This window comes from Zosterops lateralis (assembly GCF_965231275.1).
Source record: "Zosterops lateralis genome assembly, chromosome: 19".
NCBI classification, from domain to species: Eukaryota; Metazoa; Chordata; class Aves; order Passeriformes; family Zosteropidae; genus Zosterops; species Zosterops lateralis.
The window spans coordinates 5065609-5083296 of NC_139779.1; the positions used below are offsets into that span (position 1 = coordinate 5065609).

Sequence of the window (17688 nt, forward strand, 5' to 3'; positions counted from 1 at the left end):
AGCTGCTGCTGCTGCTGCACCCAGTGTGAGGCAGTGCTTTGGCAGAGGGCAGGTGCCCAGAGCCCCGTGGCTGCACGCAGCAGGTTCTGATAGCCAGGCTGGGCTGAGCCAAGAGCAGCTGGGCCCTCCCCTGGGGCACAGCACGCTCCAGAGCTCTCCCAGGGCAGCTGGTCCCAGTGTTCAGGGCATGTACACAGTGCCTGGGGCACAGAGAAAAGGTCTTGAGGACGGGCAGAACTCCAGCACACCTGCCCTGGGTGGATTTGTGCTGTATGCAGAACTGATGGTGATCCTTCCTGCCTCTGCCCATGTGCTCAGTGGGAGAGGAGTCACTGAGGACCAGCAGGCAGCACCAACAGCATCTTCCACTCATCTATTCCTAGCAGGAACTCTTGGTTCCCAAGTTCACCCCAGACAGTGGGTGACAGATCTGAGCTCTGCAACCACATTTGGGACATGCTGCTGCAACATAGGGAGCTAATTCCCCTTGGAAAGCAAATCCTGTGCAGCAGAGTCCTATCCTACATCCAGGGCTCCCCCAGATCACAAGAGGAGCCTGAAGGAGGAGGTGTCACTTTGGCTGAGCAGGAGGAGAGCTGCAGCCAGCACACCCAGCCCCTCCAGCACAGAGCTTACACACACACACAGAGCTTTGCAGCTCTTTCAAAGAGTTTATTAGAAGTAAATATTTACATCTATTGCAAATGGTTAATAGGCAACATGGGACTGAGAACTCCCCTTGGGTAGGGAAGGACAGCACTGGCCAACCACTCACCTCCCCAGCTGCAGCTGGATGGAAACCCTTTCCCCTCCCAGGACAACCCACAGCAGGCTCCTCTTCTGCCCAAGGTAAGAGCTCCCTGCTCCCCTGATACTGGCTCTGGCTAGGCTGAAGGATGGGTGGGAAAAGGGCTGCAATAGAAGGGAGGAAACTGCTCCTACTGGTGGGGCAAAGAGCACCCTCTGTGCCCTTGGGGTGGGGACAGTGCTGTCCCAAAGGAAAGGCCAAAGAGAGACCATGCTGGATTCTTCCCTCTCACCCTACAAGGGCAGGAGGGCACAGAACTGAGCACCTTTTTGTTGTCCTGTCTTCCCCAGGAGCCTGACCAGCACGAAGGAGAGGATTAGAAGGATTTATTGAGGATCACTGCCAGTGCATAGCACACATGGCATTCCTCACCCCTTACATCATCATGGGATGCTGGGGCAGCGACCAACAACGGCCCTACCCCACTGCTCCAGAAACCAAAATCCCCATGGAAGCATCTAGTCCTGGCCTCCTTAGAGAGTCACATTCCCACCCCAATCTGCCCCTCTGCAGCAGCCCATTCCTACAGGAACTGGCAGAGCAGATGGGGTTTGTACCTTGGCTGGCTTCCATCCCAGTCTTTGCCCTGGAGCCAGCACGGCAGCAGAAGGGCTCTGGTGAACCTCTCCTCCTCCCGTGCAGGCTCTAACTCAGCTGGCAGAACCTAAAGTTCACAGAGCACCTCCTCTGGGCTTTGAGCACCAGCCATGGGAGGAGGGGATGCAGCTCCAAAGGCAGCAGCTCCCAGGCCCAGCTTCTGCCATCCCAGTGGGGCTGTTCAGTGGTTCAGGAGAGGCAGGGGAAGTGCAGGTGGCAGTAGCTAAACTGTTGTGTTTTGTCAAGAGGCACCTCTTACCCCTTAACTGAAGGGAGAAGGGTACCTGTGGTCCCTATTACTGTGGAGGGCAGCTCACAGTCCCCTGGGGATCAGGCACACACGGTTAGGAAAGCTCCAGGCCTCTCTGCAGGGGTGACAGTGACCTACAACGCCTAATATCTCTCCCAGCAGCAGCGGAGGTTTCTCAGTTATGGCTTTTTTTTTTCTTTTTCAAGATACAGAAAGAGTAACAAGTACACCTCCCCCTGCATCCTCTGCTCAGAAACATCTGACTCTGCCTCCTCCAAAAGCCATGCTGCTGGCATCCAGCTCCAGCACAGCACTGTGGGACAGCCACAGGCTGCCAGGCCGGGGGTCACTACGCCAGGAGCCGGATGATGCCGTTGTCCGAGCCCAGCAGGAGGTGGCACTTTGTGGGCAGCACTGCCAGGCTGGTCAATGTACCCCGAAAGTTCTCTGAGCTCAGCTTGGTGGTGCTGGTGGGCAGGGCTGAGGACTCCAGCATGGAGTACACCCCGATCTTGTTGGCCACAGTGCCAGTGACCACTTCGTTACCGTAGAGGTCGAAGGCGTGGATGGGCTCGGAGGCAGATTTGTAGTGCTGCAAAGGTTTCTGCTCCAGCTCCTTCCACACAGTCAGGGAATGATCTGAAGAGGAGCTGATCAGCACATTGCCCTCTGCAGCCTGCAGGAGAGGAAAGGCCAGTGAACCGATGTTTCTGTAAAAACTCACAATCTGGTGCTGCACGTGAGAGCAGCAGGTGGCTGCCAGTGATCCAATCGTCACAGTGCAATCCCTCCAGACAGCCGAAGCCATTTCCAAGCAGCTGATGGTACTGAGCCTGTTAGCAAGACCTTGGGTGAACACTGCAAACTAAAGGATGCTCTGGTAGCTGGCAATCTCCTCCAAGAGATGGGCTAGGGCTCTTCTCAACAACATCCTGACACCAAACACAACTCATTCATCATCTGTAACTACTGCATTGCGTACAGGGATTACCATGCAGTCTCTCTTTCCACTAAATCACCTGTCAAAGTATTTTCCTTTTCAGGAGAAGGAATTGGGAGGCTCTCTCACAGCTGAAAATACTGCTGAGGGTAGGAGAAGCCTGGAGCTGCTTATTAGCAGAGCTAGTGAGAGGGTAAACAACCCACACTGCTGAACTTTGTTTAACCCATGTTTGGGTCGAGGACACTGGAGACCCAGCACTGCTCCCTGGGGGTGGGTAAATATGGACAAGAGTTACTCATTAGAGCAACACTCTCCCAGGGAAGCCCAAGAGCCTCGTGGAGAAAGCAACACATTTGCTCCTTTACGGGAGCCACGACTCCTCCCTGCCCCTGCTGCAGACCTGCCTGGCAGGGATTGAAACCCAGGAGGGCTGAACTCTGGCAGCATGAGTTGGACCAAGAACAGCTGGCAGCAGCACTAACCACGGGGCAGAAGAGCTTGGGCAGCCTCTTAGGGAACACTGCAAGGGATAGAGCAAGGATGGAGCACACAAACCCTGAAGAAAGGATGCTCCACACAGCCTCAGAGCATGGATGAGGCCCCACCCTGATCCCAGCTGAGCCTCTCACCTTGATCTGCAGGATGTCTCCCTCATGGGCGGGCCAGCCCCTCATGATGAGCCCCGTCCTGGTGTCCAGCAGCACGATGAAGCCGGAGGAGAAGCCGGCCACGACGCTGCGGCCGCTCGGACTCACGGCCAGGCAGCGGATCAGCCCCGCGCTCACGCCGCTGGCCAGGCGGAACTCGTGCTGCAGGAGAGACAGCATTTAAGGGCATTTAAGGGACAAGCAGAGCCACCACAGCTGGCTTTGGGCCAGCTGTGATGCCATCATTAAGCACAGGGCTGGAGGAAGGTGACTCACAGAGCGCCATATCCCTACCTGTAGTCCCGGCTTCCTGTGGTCGATGAACCTCAGCACGGAGTCTGCACTGGCCACAGAGATGCTGTGATAGGGAGGTGGCATGGTGGTCACAGCTGTGATGGGGACTTTGCTGTCTAACTCATCAAAAGTCCGCAGGAGTTTGCCTGTGAAAAGATGACAGGTATTATGGCAGGACAAGTCACACAGCAAACCTCCAGTTCTGTGCTGGTTTCTAACAGGAACCATCCAAACTCAGCCAAATAAGGGCTGGACCAGCTCACTCCAGCCCCTCACCCTTCCCCTGCTTACCCGTGAACTGGTCCCAGATGTGCACGGTGCCATCACAGCTCACCACGTGCTGCGGTGCCTCCAGCTGGCTCACGTAGAACACAGATTTCTTGTGCTCGGCGTAGGTGAAGCGTGGAGGCACCTCACTGGTGCCATCCCCGTAGTTGTACAGCGGCCAAAGCCTCACAGTCTTGTCCTTGCTGCCACTCAGGAAGAAATCCTCGCTGCCCAGCGGTGCCACGCACTTGATGGCCCCGGAATGCCCTGAGAAACTCTGCAGCTTGATCTGGTGGAAGTGGAAGCGAGGGTCGTGCTGGCTCACCCCGATCTCATACTGCCAGTAGGCCAGCCAGTTCCCACACAGCATGTGGGTGCTGCGGGGCAGGTCGTGCTTCAGCGTGTTCTCCTCGCTGGACGAGCTGGGAATGAATCCATCAGTGCCAGCACTGAGGCGGAGCAAGCCCAGACCCTCCCGCTGCGTGTCCACGGGCACCTGGATGCGGTTCCCCACCAGGACACTCCCAAAAGTGCCCGAGTGAGTGTCCTCCTGGGGGCTGGAGAAGGGCTCAGCCCCTCGAGGGTCTTGGTCTGAGCCCACCACACTCGGTGTTTGTTCCAGGCTGACGACCTGCAGGTTCTGGGGGCTCACGTTCTCCAGGTGGAGGCTGGCCAGCTTCTCAACCAGAGAATGGTTGGGCACAACCGTCCTGATAACGTCACCTGAGGAGACAGAGACAACGTGGCTGCAAGGGAAACAGTGTCCCCATCATCATCATCATCCCTCTCCACACACAGGCATGTGGGCACAGCATCCCCCAAGTCAGCTACATCTGCTTCCAGCCAAGGCAGCCTGAAGTCCAGTGGGCTCCCAACTCAAGAATCAGCCCAAGCCATGCTGTAGAAACTGTGGGTTTCCCCCAGCAGCCCTGTGAGCTGTGATTGCCCTGGAGTTCAGACCCAGAGCATGGAGCTCCCTCACAGACCCCTGGAGCTGGTGGCCAAGGCATACCCAGCAAACAGGAGAAGGGGATGTAGGTGATGTAGGCCATCTCAGGGTTGAACACCTTCTGTAACTCCACCAGCACAGATGGATCCAGGGCCAGCAGCTTCCCATCTGAAAGGGGCACCTCCATCACTGGCACCTCACAGCTGCTCAGTGACTCTGCTGTCAACCCCTGGGCAAAAGAAACAAGTCAGATAAACCCCAAGATCAGATGCTCTTACCACACAAACACAGCCAGGTGTGCCCACCACATTCCCCCATCTGGGGAGGAGCAGGAGGACCTCTCCCACACCACTGACCTGGTCCTGCAGCTCCTGCAGCAGTGAGAATGCCCCAAAAAAGTTCCTCACTGTGTCGCTCAGGTGCTGCTGCACCATCTCCTGCCCAATCCTCAGGCAGATCAAGGCAATGAGGCTGATTGTCTTCACACACAGGACAACACGGGCCTGGGCTCCACTGGGGAAACTGAAGAGGACATCCATGACCAGCCTGCCTTCCACATTTTCCATCCTCAGCCTCATGCTTCCTGCCTTTTCTGTGTTATCAGAATGCCTTCAGCAGTGTACCAGTGCAAGGAGATGCACATCAGAGCAGAAACACCCCCCAGCCCTGGCAGCATTAAAACCCCCCCAGAACCATTCCCAAATCCCTGATTTTGTGCCAATCCTGCAGCGCTTACCCGACAGCTGGTGAAGTGAGGAAGCCCAGCACTGGGAGCAGCACCTCCTGACTGATCTTGGGGAGGATGTCCATCAGTGTGGTGTCAGAGAGACACACCACGATCTTCTGTGTCAGTGTCACAGCAGCCAGGAGCCCGGCCTCCTTCCGACTGTTCAGCCGGACCCCGCCGGAGCCACTGCCAGGTGCCACCTGTGAAAGGGACTCCTTCAGTGCCAGGGCCACCACCTCCTCTGCAGGGCACAGCAAAGGTGACCTCGAGGTCACCTGAGCTCAGCCTGGAACCCAGCATTGCACTGCTGGTCACAGCTCCTAGAAGAGGAACCTGAGCACTGAACGTCAGCAGCAAAATATGTCTGGCACTCAAGGGATGAGTCCAAAAGCTGACAGGAACCCATCAGCACAAGAGATGAGCCTGGAGAAAATGGGGAATGACACCCCTGTGATCACAGATTTCCTCTGCAGAGTACAACATCCCCACAAGTGGGAAGCTGAGTGGCCAGACCAACAACCCCACACTGGCCCAAACCACCCTGGACACCCCAGAACATCATTTGCCAGCACAGAGAAAGGGGAAACTCTTAGATACACACAATTTAAAAGCAAAAATCAGTGTCTTCATCCCACAGTCTGCAGAGGAACAGTCCTTGCATGAAATATCCAAGCACAAATTACAGGCAAACCTGCTGCTGACTTCTAGAAATCCAGCTGCTAATAATTGCATGAGGCAGAACTGCACATCCTTTTTCTGCTGACAATGTACTGCTGCTGTTATGGCAGTGCCAAAGAGTTAATAACATCAGCAGCAACACTAAAATATTTCTTTCTCGATTGTCCTATTTCCTAACTCCTAGACAAATCAAACACCCAAGAAAAGAGAGCCAGTAACAAAACCCACAGACAATTCCCAGTTCCTGCTATATTTCTTGTACACCTGCCATCTTCCAGCTCATCACAGAGGCTCTTCCTCTCACAAAATAGCCACCCTGCCAAATCCTGCAAGAAGGATTGACTTTATCCTATTTGTGACCCGCAAGTTCCATGGCTCCAGTATCAGGTTGCCAAATGCTGTTTCACAGGGGTATTAATCCCCTCTGTGCCCCCAAGCAATGAGCTTAGAAAAGCAAAGCAGAACAGCTGGAACTATGATTGCAACTGGGTGGAGAATGATTTTTTGCTGAAAAATGGGATTTTTTCCCCTGAAAAATCTCCCCTTCGACACTGGAAAAACTGACAATGCCTTTTTGTTTTCTCTAAATGAACAGCTGTGGCCTCTTTTCCTCTATGTTTAAATTATCAGAAAGCTACTGAAGTTTCCCATTTAAACGAGAATCCATAACCAAAGTGTTTACAACCACTAAAGAGGGAGCAATATGAAAAATAAGCCTGTTTAAAACATTCAAAATCTTTTGCTTTTTAATGAAAAATTAAGTTTTTCAACCAGCTGCATTATCCATTTCCTTCTTGATATGAACTTCAAGCTGAAAAGTCAGTGAGTCTTGCCAGTGCTTTTTATTCAGTTGAAAACCCGTTGGTCTCCTCCCAGTTCACCCCTATCTATCCACACAGACCTCTGTGAATGCTCACTCCAGCAATCTCACAGCAGCACAGGCTGCTCCTCCTGCCTGTTAACACTATCCCACCCTCGTGCCAGCTCTGTTTGGGTACAGAAAAGCAGGAGAAATGTTTTTTCTCTGCTTTCACAAGGTCTGACAGGGAAAGAGGGGTATGAACACAGCCGTGTGCTTTGCTGGGAGCAGTCTGGAGCTTGTGGCAGGAGGTCAAAGTGCTTCTCCTGCCCTTCTCAGCCAACACAGCCAGAGCTCCTCAGCCCAGACTGGCCCAGACAGAGCCCAGCCAAGCTCAGTTTTTATGCAGAAGGCTCCTGGTGAGGCTGCACTATTATTTTTACATCTTCCCTTTGTGCCTGGACACAGCTCTTGCCCCAACAGAGAGGAGAAAAAGGCAATACTGACCAGGTAGCTGATGTAGGGCAGGTACTGGTAGGTGAGGACAGGCTCTCCATACAAATATGCCACATGCATGAGGCAGGCCAGCACTGGCTTGGACACCTGATCTCCCAGCACAGGCCGCTTTTGGTAGATATTTCCTGTACTCAGGGGACTGTTCTCATCACTGCTCGGTACAAACTGCTGCCTGGTCGGGCCTGCCCAGAGAACAACACACCATGAGCTGAAGCAGCAGCCACACCCAAGGCAGCAGCACACAGACTGGGACCCAGGGAAAAGGCATTACCGACGTAGCAGGACGTGAGCAGCCGGAGCAGGTTCCTGGCGATGAAGCGGGACGTGACAGTCGGGCCCAGCTTGGCCGAGAGCCACCTCACCATCTTACAGGCTGTGTCTGCAAAACAACAGCAGTCACAAGGACAGTGCCCAGCACAGCACTGATTAGCTATCAGTCCCTGCTGCCCCAGCCCTGACTCTCAGACCCACATGCAGTCCTGGCCTCTTACCCTGGTTTCATCACTGTCCCCAAGCTGGGACCACAAACACCCCCAAATGTGGACCCGCTTCTCCCAAGGCTCTGACCAACAGCCTGGACACTGGCAGGGTCTTACCCAGCAGTATGGTCTGCTCTTTGTCATCGGAGTGATCTGGCAGTTCCTCTCCCTCCCCATCCTCTGGCTCGCTGCTGTCATCAGCCAGGGTGACATCCACAGAGGCCCCAGCAACCTCCACGACCACCGTCAGCTCCGCATCAACAGCAGCATCCTCGTGCTCCTCTTCCTCATGCTCCTCTTCATCCTCCTCTGAGTCCTCACTCTGCTTCAGGTCCTGGCTGCTGTCCATTGACTTCAAGCTGCTCTTGTCCTTCTGGGAGTCCCCATCTGCAGGTCTGTCCTCGCCCAGAGACACCTCGCTGGCGCTGCTCTTGTCACTCAGCCGGCCGAGGCTGAGCGACTCCTGCTCCTGGGGCTGCAGGGATTCCCCGACGTAGAGGCCACTTTGGAAGTCCTCACCCTCGGGGAGGTAGGCCTGGTCATGGAAGCTGACCCCAGAGGTGTAGTCCAGGAGGTCGAGTGCAGCAGAGCTGTGCTCCACATCCATCTTGATCTCCTCCCCAAACACACACGACACCGGGCTCTCCCCTCCGCTCTCATCGTCCTCAGCGGTGCCCAGGAAGGATTTGCTCTCCTCCCGCGAGCTCTCGATGCCCACGAGGATCTGCAGGATGTGGGGCAGCAGGTTCAGGAGGAAGGACTGCAGCCCCAGGCGCACGATCAGCTGGGCCACAAAGCAGTCTGTGTACAGGTAGAACCTGCCGTGGCGGGAGCAGGGGGTCTCGTAGGCTCCGATCAGGGGCTTCAGCAGGTATTTATTGGCATTCTTGGGCCCCAGGGATTTAGCTATAGGTTCAAAGAGGTACCACGCTGCGTAGACAGCGGTGTTTTCCTCGGACATCAGAGATAATATGAAAGGCAGAAGAATCTCTAGGCCCTCAGGTGTGATTTCAGAAAGGATTCCCTCCAGCTGCTGCCACAGCTGGAAAACAAGCTCGCGGCCTTGCCCTTCATCCTCGATCTTCTTTGCCTGATAGGTGAAAATGAACTTGTGCAGAGCTGGGAAGTACGTGGGGAAGGGGACAATGGAGCTGAAGGGGCTGAGGAGCTGCGTGGGACAGGGTGGTGGGAGGCCCTGGGAGATGGGTTTGTATTCAAACAGCTGCACTGCGCTCTTGCTCGGCCTGCTCTTCAGCAGCTTCTCCACGGGCACGCTCAGCTGCAGCAGGACATGCAGCACGTGCTGCAGGGGGGCCGGGATCTCCTTGGGGTGGTAACGGCAGAGGTTCCTCACCATCAGGAACCGCTCCAACAGGGACGCGTCGGGCCTCGAAGGACGGAGCCTCGGTGCAAATATAATCTCAGCTACCAGGATGCCCAGGGCTTGCATGTCTCTCTGGAAGAGGTCTGAGAGACCCAAGGGTGGCTCTTCCCATGGCTGCTCCATCAACTGCATCTCGCTGCTTAAACCTTTAACCAGGAAATTATCCAATTTCTCCAGTTCCTCCAGGGCCTGGAGTGGGTTGAAGCCTTCAGGAAGGGTGATCTTCATGTCAAGCTGATCCACAGCCCCCGCCTTGCTCCGACGGAGTGGTCGGACCCCCGAGGATTTGCTGTCAGTGGCATAAGCAGGAAGGGTGGGGGGCTGTGCTGGAGGCACAGTGGCACAGGGCTGGTCAGGGGCTCTCCCAGGAGCAGTAATCGAATCCAGGGCTTCTGTGCCTTGTTCTAAATCATCCTCACCAGCGATGGGTTTGTCCCCAGGCCAGGTGGTTTCACTGGGAGTAGCCTCCAGGACCAGCCCGTTGACTGCATCTGTCACTTGGCCTTGGATGTCCTCCAAAACCACAGTCTCCCGGATGTTCTGGAGCAGAGGCCGGGCAATGGCTGGGGCTTCAGCAGGAGTGTAGGCAGGTCCCACCATGCGCTTGGGATGGGGCTGGTCAAACAGCTGCACCACCCCGTAGGTCGTCAGGTGCGTGTGGTTGTCAACCAAGTGGAGGCAGACATTCTTCTCCTTGACTGCATCCTTCCCCAGCAGCTTGTAGCCAAAGGTGAGGTCAATCCAGTGGTGCAGGTCCTGGGAGACCTCCCGGCTCTCCAGCAGCATGCGGTGAACTTCGATGAACTCCTCGTAGGAGCTGCACCATGAGGGCACATCCAGGTCGGGCATGTCGGGGTGGATGGAGCGGAAGATGGAGGGGTCTGTGTAAAACTCTGGGATGCACTCGTCTGGTGTCCAGCTCTGCATGCGCTCCATGCTGGCTGGGTACTCATTGGGCTCCCACTGGGACCTCACGTGGCAGCACAGCACTGCCTTGGGTGTCCTGCGGGCCGTGTAGACATAGTAGGTGATATCTGAGAGGACATCTGAGATGTGATGGGGGACATGGAGCTGCTCCCCACTCGACCCCCCAGCAACAAACGCCTGCTTGGTCATCTCGTAAGTGAAGTCCAGCTGCTTGTCCCCCTTGTTGAGACGGAACTTGGATTTCCGTAGGTCCCTGAACTTGCCATTTTTGGTAGTGAAGTCCACCACCCATGGAAGAACTGGGTGGTAATTGGGGTCTCCCATTCTCCTCCCAGCCAAGCTGTTCAGACACATAAGGTAGTCGAAGTTGCTGACCTGCCCATGCACCCACTGCAACACCAGGTCTCGGAGGTCCTTCTGGCAGGCATTGCACGTCACCCCCTGCCTTTGCACGCAGCTTTGCTCACTCTCTCGTTCCAGACCACCCTCCAGATTCTCTTCCTCCTTCCCGGGCCCCTCGTACCCTCTGAAGTTCACACGCAGCCGGCTGCACAGCTTCTCATCCACAGCCACGTCCCTAAGGGAGAAATCTCCACAAGCCAGACCCGCCTGGTGACAAGCCCTCATGGCCTGCAGCACGTGGAAGAGGAGGAAGAGGATTTTGGCGTGGCTGTTGGTGAGCTTGGCCGGGCTGAAGGTCACAACATCATGCAGGCAGTACTGCACGTAGGGGTAGATGATGTACAGCATATCAGCCGACTCCAGCAGCGCCTCAGCCTGCAGCACATTGGGGCACGAGGGCACCCCTTTGGCCGCGCTCTCCTTGGCAGGGGACGTGCCAGGCAGGTTCCTGCCCACCTGGAGGACGGGGCAGCCGTAGGCTCTGTGCAGGGCCCCCCTCAGCGCGTCCAGCGCCGGCACCGTGGGCGGCGCGTCCGGGCGCCGGTAGGGCCGAGCGTACAGCCCGTGAGCCTGGCCCCACAGGTTGTGGTAGTTCTGGGTGGCCACGCTCCGCATGAAGCCGTGCAGGCTGTCCACGCTGCCGCAGCAGCGCTGCTCGGGGGGCTGCGCCCGCAGCGGGTACCTCAGCCGGGCCTTGCGCAGCCCGTGGATCTCCACCCGAGTCCAGCCCGCAGGGAGTTTCTGCACCGAGTGCTGCAGGAACGTCCTGAGCTCCACCTCGCTCAGCCCCTCGGGCCGCGGGCAGGCCGGCGGCAGCGCCCGGCGCTCCTTGAGGCTCTGCAGCCATTTGGCCGGCACCAAGGCGGTGACGTGGGTCCTCTCGGGGGCCAGCTGCCGGCGGTCGATGTTCAGGTCCTTCTCCACGCTCCGCAGGAAGCCTTCCATGCTGGGTTCTGCCGGGAGAAAGGTGGCCCAGGCAGGCTGTGAGCGAGCAGAGCGGCACAGAACCGCCCTGCCCGCCCCAGTCAGCGGAAAGTCTCACTTCCCCATTGGCACCCGGGTAAAAAATAGCTGTTTTGAGGGGGTGGTCACTGTGCCTGTGTGTGGGGGTTGAGAAGGGATCAGCCCTGGCTGTAAGGGACAAGGTGGGACCTCTGCAGCCAGGCAGGGTGATGTTGTGGGGCTCCCACAGGCTCTGTCAGAGGGACATGATGGGGACACGATGGGGACTTGCACATCCAAGTGCTGGGGGAAGTGACATGAGAGAACCTCTGCGGGCACAGGGTTGGCGGGGGCACACACAATGGAACATCCACAGCCAGGGAGCGGGACGCGATGGCACCTCTTCAGCCTCAGGCTTGAGAGACACAATGGGACATTCACAGCCCCAAGAACTGAAAAGAAATATGATGGGACGTGAAGGGGGACATCTGCAGCCCCGGGGTCGGTGGTGGGGACACGACGGTACCTCCGCAGCTGGAGGGAGTACACGATGGGCTCTCCCCGTCCTGGGGACACAAAGGGATCTCTGCAGTCCCCAGGGCCCCGGAGAGCGGCCACGGGAGCGACGGAGGATGCTCACAGAACGGAGCACCGGGCCACGGCCACGGCCGGCCAGGCGGCCCCGGCCCCTCCGGGCCCTCGCTACCGGCGGGGGAACGACAGAGCCGGGCCGAGCCCCGCGGCCCCGAGGGCCGGCCCGGGGAGCCTTCATCCCCCCGTGAGGTCCCTCACCGCCCCGGCGGCCCCGCGTTACCTGGCGGCGGCGGCTCAGCCGCGGCGGGCGGCGGCGGGGGCGGCCCCGGCCATGTTGGTCAGGTGACGGCGGTCACATGCGGCCGCCGCTCCGCCATGTGCGCGGGGGGGCCGGGCCGCGCTCCCCCCGGGGCCCCGCGGGGCCGGGCCCGGGCTCCCTCCAGCGGCCGCGGGGCGGGGGGGGCCGGGGCGGGTGCGCGCGGCCGGGGCGCGGGGCTGCGCGTGGGGGCGTGACGCTGCGGCGGGCCGTGACGTCACAGTGACGTCAGAGGCGCCCCGGGCTGTCAGCTGGAGCCGGGCGAGCCGCGCTGACGAGGCAGCCGGTCTTAAAGGGGGCCCCACCCTCTGCGGGCGGACCCCACCGGCGGCAGGTGAGTGCCCGGGGGGAGCCGGCGCGGGGCGGCGGGGCCAGTTCAGCCCCGCCGCCCCGGGACCCCGCCGCCCTTTGCCCCGCAAGGCACCGCACGCTACGGGAGTTGCCGGCCTCGATGCCTGTGAGCCGAACCGGGTCTTCCCACCGCCCCCCGGGTGGTGTCGGGCCTCCGGGACCGGCGGGTGCGGCAGTACCCAGGGGGCACACGGTCACGACAGCCACGGGCGGCCGGACCGCGCACGGCCCCTTTAAGGGCGCCGGGGGCTCCCGCCGGGCAGCGCCGCATGGCGCGGCGGCGCGTGGGAGTCACGTGGGTGGGACGTGGCGGCCGCCGATTGGCCCCCCGGCCCTGGCCCGCTGCAATCAGCTGTTACTGGGACGAAGGGCAGGAAATGGCTTTAAAGGGGCACCGCAGGTCAGACCCTCGCCCCACGGGGCGGGAGCGGCAGCGCCGGCGGGGCAGCAGGTAAGCGCCACTGGTCGTGTCAGGCTGAGCCGCCGCTGCCCTGCGCTCTCCCCCGAGGGCACCCGCGGCGGGCGCGGCCCCTTTAAAGAAGTTGTCCAGTCATCGCGCGGCGCTGCCAAGTCATCGGGGTCAGTCGAGTTCTCGCGGCCACGCCCCCCGCGCCCGCCCATTGGTGAGCGCTGCGAGCGCTCACTTCTGATTGGTCGAGGACTTAGAGCAACTTCTCGGAATCGGGGCTGTGTCACCAGCCTCAGCACAGTGAGGCGCCGCCCGAGGGCGGGCGGGGGCGGCCGGGCCATGCCCGCGGCGGCGCCACGCCCCGCCCGGGGCCCGCGGAAGGGTCGAGGCCCTTCGGAGCCGCCCTGCCCCCGCCGCCCCTTCACCCGCTTGAAAATGCCAACTCACAGCACGCGGGGCATGCCGGGAGCCCGGCGCCGCACTACGACTCCCGGCATGTCCCGCGGCGGGGTGGCCCCGTCCGTTCCCAGGGTAACCGCCGCCCGGCCGGGAGGGAGCCAAACTCTCCCTGGGCGGGGTGGGCGGGACAGAGCGCCCGCCTCGCCTCCCCATTGGCTGAGCCGCGGGTCGCGCCGGGTCTCTATTGGCTGGAGCGGGCGGCAATCGCGGCGCGGGGGCGGGCGCGGCGCGCGCCGGCGGTGCCGGCCGGCGATTGGCCCGGGGGCGTGGCCGGGGGCGTGGCCGGGGGGCGGCTGCGTCATGACTCCGCCAGCTGATCCGGGACGGAGCCGGCGCGCGGCGGGGGGAGGCGGCGGCACCGGCACCGGGCACGGCCGGGGCGGCACCGGCGGGGCGGCGGCGCCGGCGCCGGGCCAGCTCGGGCCCGGCCGAGCCGCGCAGGTGGGTCAGCCGGTACCGCGCTGGGACGGGCGGTAAGGGTGGCCGAGCCCCGCGCGTCGCCCTCGGTGCTCCGGGGGTTGAGGGGCTCCGCCGTGCCCCGCTGGGGAAGGTCACCTTTCCCCGGGGCAGGGCGGCCATGGGGGGCGCGGTGCGGCGCGTCCTTCGCCGGACTCCGCGGCGCCGCCTGGGCCGGGCGGCCTCGCCCCCGGTGTCGGCGGGGCGGGGAGGGGGGGCTGGGGCCGCGGCCCGTGCGCGGCTCCCGCGCCGGAGGGTCCCGGTGGGGCGGGCGGGGCCGCGGCCGGGGCCTCCCCGCGACGGGCGGTGGCCGCCCCGGGGGTGACCTTCACTCCGGGACCGGACTGGGCAGACTTTGACCCACGGCCGCTCCCCGCCCTGGGCACGGAGCGGAGCATCCCGGGCAGCGGAGGGTCGGGAGGGCGGCGGGGTGTCCCGGGGGGAGTGGAGGGACAGACTTTGCCGGGGGGCGGCGTGGGGGGAGCTGCCTCCCTTAGGGGGGAGGGGGGAGTTGGCTTTACCGAGAAGAGAGACTCTGGGGGAGGGGGGGTGACCCGGTTATACCGGGAGAGGGGCACCAGCTGGGGGTACAGCGTTTTTTATTAGCGGGGTGTGCTCCCACCGGGGCCCTTCCCGGAGCCGCTGGGGTCTGTCGGTGCTGAGAAGGGCTGGGTGGGAACCCTGTTAACGACAGGGCCCCCCCTCGTCGGCCCCCGGTGCCGGCGGGGCCCGCGGTGCCGGCGGGGCCGGTGGGTTCGGCGGCGGGTGCTGATTCACGGGCCGGCGGGGGTGGAGCAGGGCCGGGACCAGCTCGCTGGAATCCGGACCAGATGTACCCGGCACGCCAGGAATGCTCGGCATCCCCGCCGGGCCCCGCCGCCGCCGCTGCGCCCCGGCCACCGGCCCCGCACCGAGAGCCCCGCAGCCCCCGCCGCGGCGCCCACCGGGGCCCGGCCTCCCCGGTGCCTTCGGGGTGACGCTGCTGGGAGGATGCTGTGCTGCCCCCCCGGGGATTTCCCATGTTTCCCGTCTGTCCCCCACCATACCCGGTTTCCCAGGGGGTTCCCAACACTCGATCCCCGGCAGCCAAAGCGCTGGGTGTTGTAGAAAAGGGATTTTTCCCGGGCCGAGGGGAAAGCGGTGGGGTCCCACACCAGCCCTGGGGTTGGCGTCCTTACCCTCCAACAAAACGACTGGGAAGGGGGCTGGGCTGCCCGAAATTCCCCCGCCGGTGGCTTGGCAGCAGCCGCCTGACAAAGTGTCTTCCCCGTCAGGAAGTGGCTGGCTCCTGTCCAGGTGGGACCCTGCCAGCGCTGATGGATGCCCGAGGTGAGCCCTGGGAACGCCGTAACCCCTACCTGCAGTGGCCTCCCTGCTGCAGCCACCGGGCCCTGCCCGAGCAGGTTGCCTTATCTCTTGTTTTCCAGCAGAAATGGCCTTGGATTTCCCTGCCTGTCGCTGGTGGTTTAGGGCTGGCTGCAGGTGCTGGAGCTCAGGCACTGCCCGCTTTGGGAGCGGGGAGGGATGGGGAGAGTTGAGGTCGGAGCTGCCTCTGGATTTCTTTGGATGGGGGATTGTCCCTGGGGAGAGGACAGAGTGATAGATCAGTGTTGGGATGAGGGAGAGAAGCTGCTGTGGGTGACAGCTCAGCTCGGCACGGTTCAATCCTGGCTCTGAAATGTGTGTTCCCTTCCCAGGTGCTGCCGTGCCACCCTGCTCCTGGCTAACCAGCACCAGTTCTTCAGTGGCAAGCTTTATGTCCTTCTCCAGTAGCTAAAGCTGCCAGTTGAAGAACTGTTGAATGTAGCCACTCTCTTCTCGTCACTGGGACCTTGGATGCCAGCCAGAGCCGTGCCCTGAGCGACCGGGATGAGCCACTCTGCAGCGTCCTGTGGATTGGAGGGCTGAGGATGAGTCTGACCAGGATGAAGAAAGTCTCCTGAAAGCCTCCAGACAGAGCCTTGGCTGGAGGATTCCAGACAGCCATCCCAGCAGGGCTGTCAAACTGTGTCCCCCCACCTCAGTGGGGTGGCACTGAGCTGGGAGGTGACTGGAGGAGACTGAGAGAGAGGCATTAAACGTTGTTTTGCTCAACTGTTCGGTTTTAGGAAGTTTGTTGCCTTGTGGGTTGCCTGGATCAGGTGGGAAGATGGTGGGGGCTGCAGACCCTGGGAGGGGCCACAGCCCCAGAGCTGTGCCCCCATCTGATGCCACTCTGGGGTCTGCTGGTGGAGAGTTGATCCTTTAGGTGCCTTGGGCCAAAGGCTGGGCGTAACCCACAGGTCTGACCAGCTGCTGAGCTCAGGAGCTGGATTAATCCTGCAGCATGCCAGGCAAGTGGGATGGAGCCTCAGGAGAGAGAGGGTGGCTGCACACCCACGCTGCCCTGCGCGGGTCGGGCTGGGCCACTGGGCCAGGGTGACTCAGGGCCGAGTCACACAGAGCTCTGGACGGCTGTTCCCGGAACCTCTGTCCCTGGGAGGCCCCCCAGCAGTGCCAGCATTCCAGGTATTCCAGCTAGCAGCACTCAGAGGGGCTCTGGTGAACTTTATTGGGCTCTTCCACGGTCCAGGCTCTGTCTCATTGGTGAACAGAAGCAGAAGACTGCCCCAGAAGGAACTTGGAAGCTGCTCTCCAGGGCTGGAGGAGGCCCTGCCTTGCACTGAGCGAGAGGGGAGCTCCCAGCAAGGGCTCCAGGGAGCCTCTGCACCCCAGGCTTTCCCACAGGACTGCCGGGACCTTCAGCTCCCAGGCTGCCTTGGTGAATGGGAATCAGGGGAGTGTCCAGGCATTGCTGCTCAGGGCCTGCCAGAAAGTGCACGGCTCATCCCAGCTCCGAGGGCGGGCAGGGAGGAACAGCCCTGTGCTGAAATGTCTGCACAATCTCAACTTAATCTGCCTGCCCAGGCTGCAGCTGCCCAAGGCAGGGCTGCTCCCAAACTCTGGCACCCAGCAAAGCACAGAAAGTGGCCTGGTGTCCATTAAGTGGTAAAAGTAGAATAAATCTCTTGTCCTGAGGTCTTTCCTTTTTACATAAAGCTGCTGTGCTTGGTGTGTTCTTGCTGATGGTTACAAGAAGCTGAGTTTCTGTGGGGTGGCTGTCACCCAGAGGGAGTGGGACTGCTGAACGCCCTTGGATCAGTTCCTCCAGCTCAAGGCAGAGCCTGTCTCTCCACCACAGCTGCCCTGCTGCAAGTCCATGCAAAACAGCTGGCACCTGCTCAGTGCCCAACACATTCTGGAGTGCAGCGAGGGGCAGAAAGTTATGGTGGGGGGTATGGGGGGTGTGGAGGGTGCTCGAGGGCAGGGAGGAGCAGCTCCTGAGCCATGCTCCCCCTCCTCTGCAGCACAGACTGATCTGTATGAGAGCTGTGTGCTCCATGTGCCTCACAAATCTACACGTTCCTGTCACGAAGGAACAACCTGTGCTGCTGAAACTCAGCTCTTTCCTGGTTAAAATGTGCCTCTCTCACAGCAATGAGTTGCTTTGAGCAGAAGCACCAAACCCATGGCCGGGTCAGGAAATGCAAAACGTTGTATTTCAGGTCAAATTC

The 17688-nt window shown here is 60.5% G+C and overlaps 1 protein-coding gene and 1 long non-coding RNA gene across 2 annotated transcripts; one reads left to right on the forward strand and one right to left on the reverse strand.

Moving 5' to 3' along the window:
* Positions 1-660: 660 nt before the first annotated feature.
* Positions 661-12495, reverse strand: WDR81 (WD repeat domain 81). Its single transcript, XM_083875338.1, has 11 exons — positions 12424-12495; positions 8072-11620; positions 7747-7854; positions 7467-7657; positions 5492-5682; positions 5112-5277; positions 4819-4984; positions 3831-4529; positions 3540-3685; positions 3228-3407; positions 661-2331 (listed from the first exon to the last, which is right to left on the reverse strand). Exons 2-11 carry the CDS (start codon positions 11610-11612, stop codon positions 2005-2007), a joined length of 5715 nt encoding a protein of 1904 aa, XP_083731464.1. The 5' UTR covers positions 11613-11620; positions 12424-12495; the 3' UTR covers positions 661-2004.
* Positions 12496-13983: 1488 nt separating this feature from the next.
* LOC310917264 lies at positions 13984-16228 on the forward strand. The gene is made up of 3 exons (XR_014591424.1): positions 13984-14119; positions 15409-15463; positions 15832-16228. It is a non-coding gene; the product is annotated as an uncharacterized lncRNA (long non-coding RNA).
* Positions 16229-17688: the final 1460 nt, after the last annotated feature.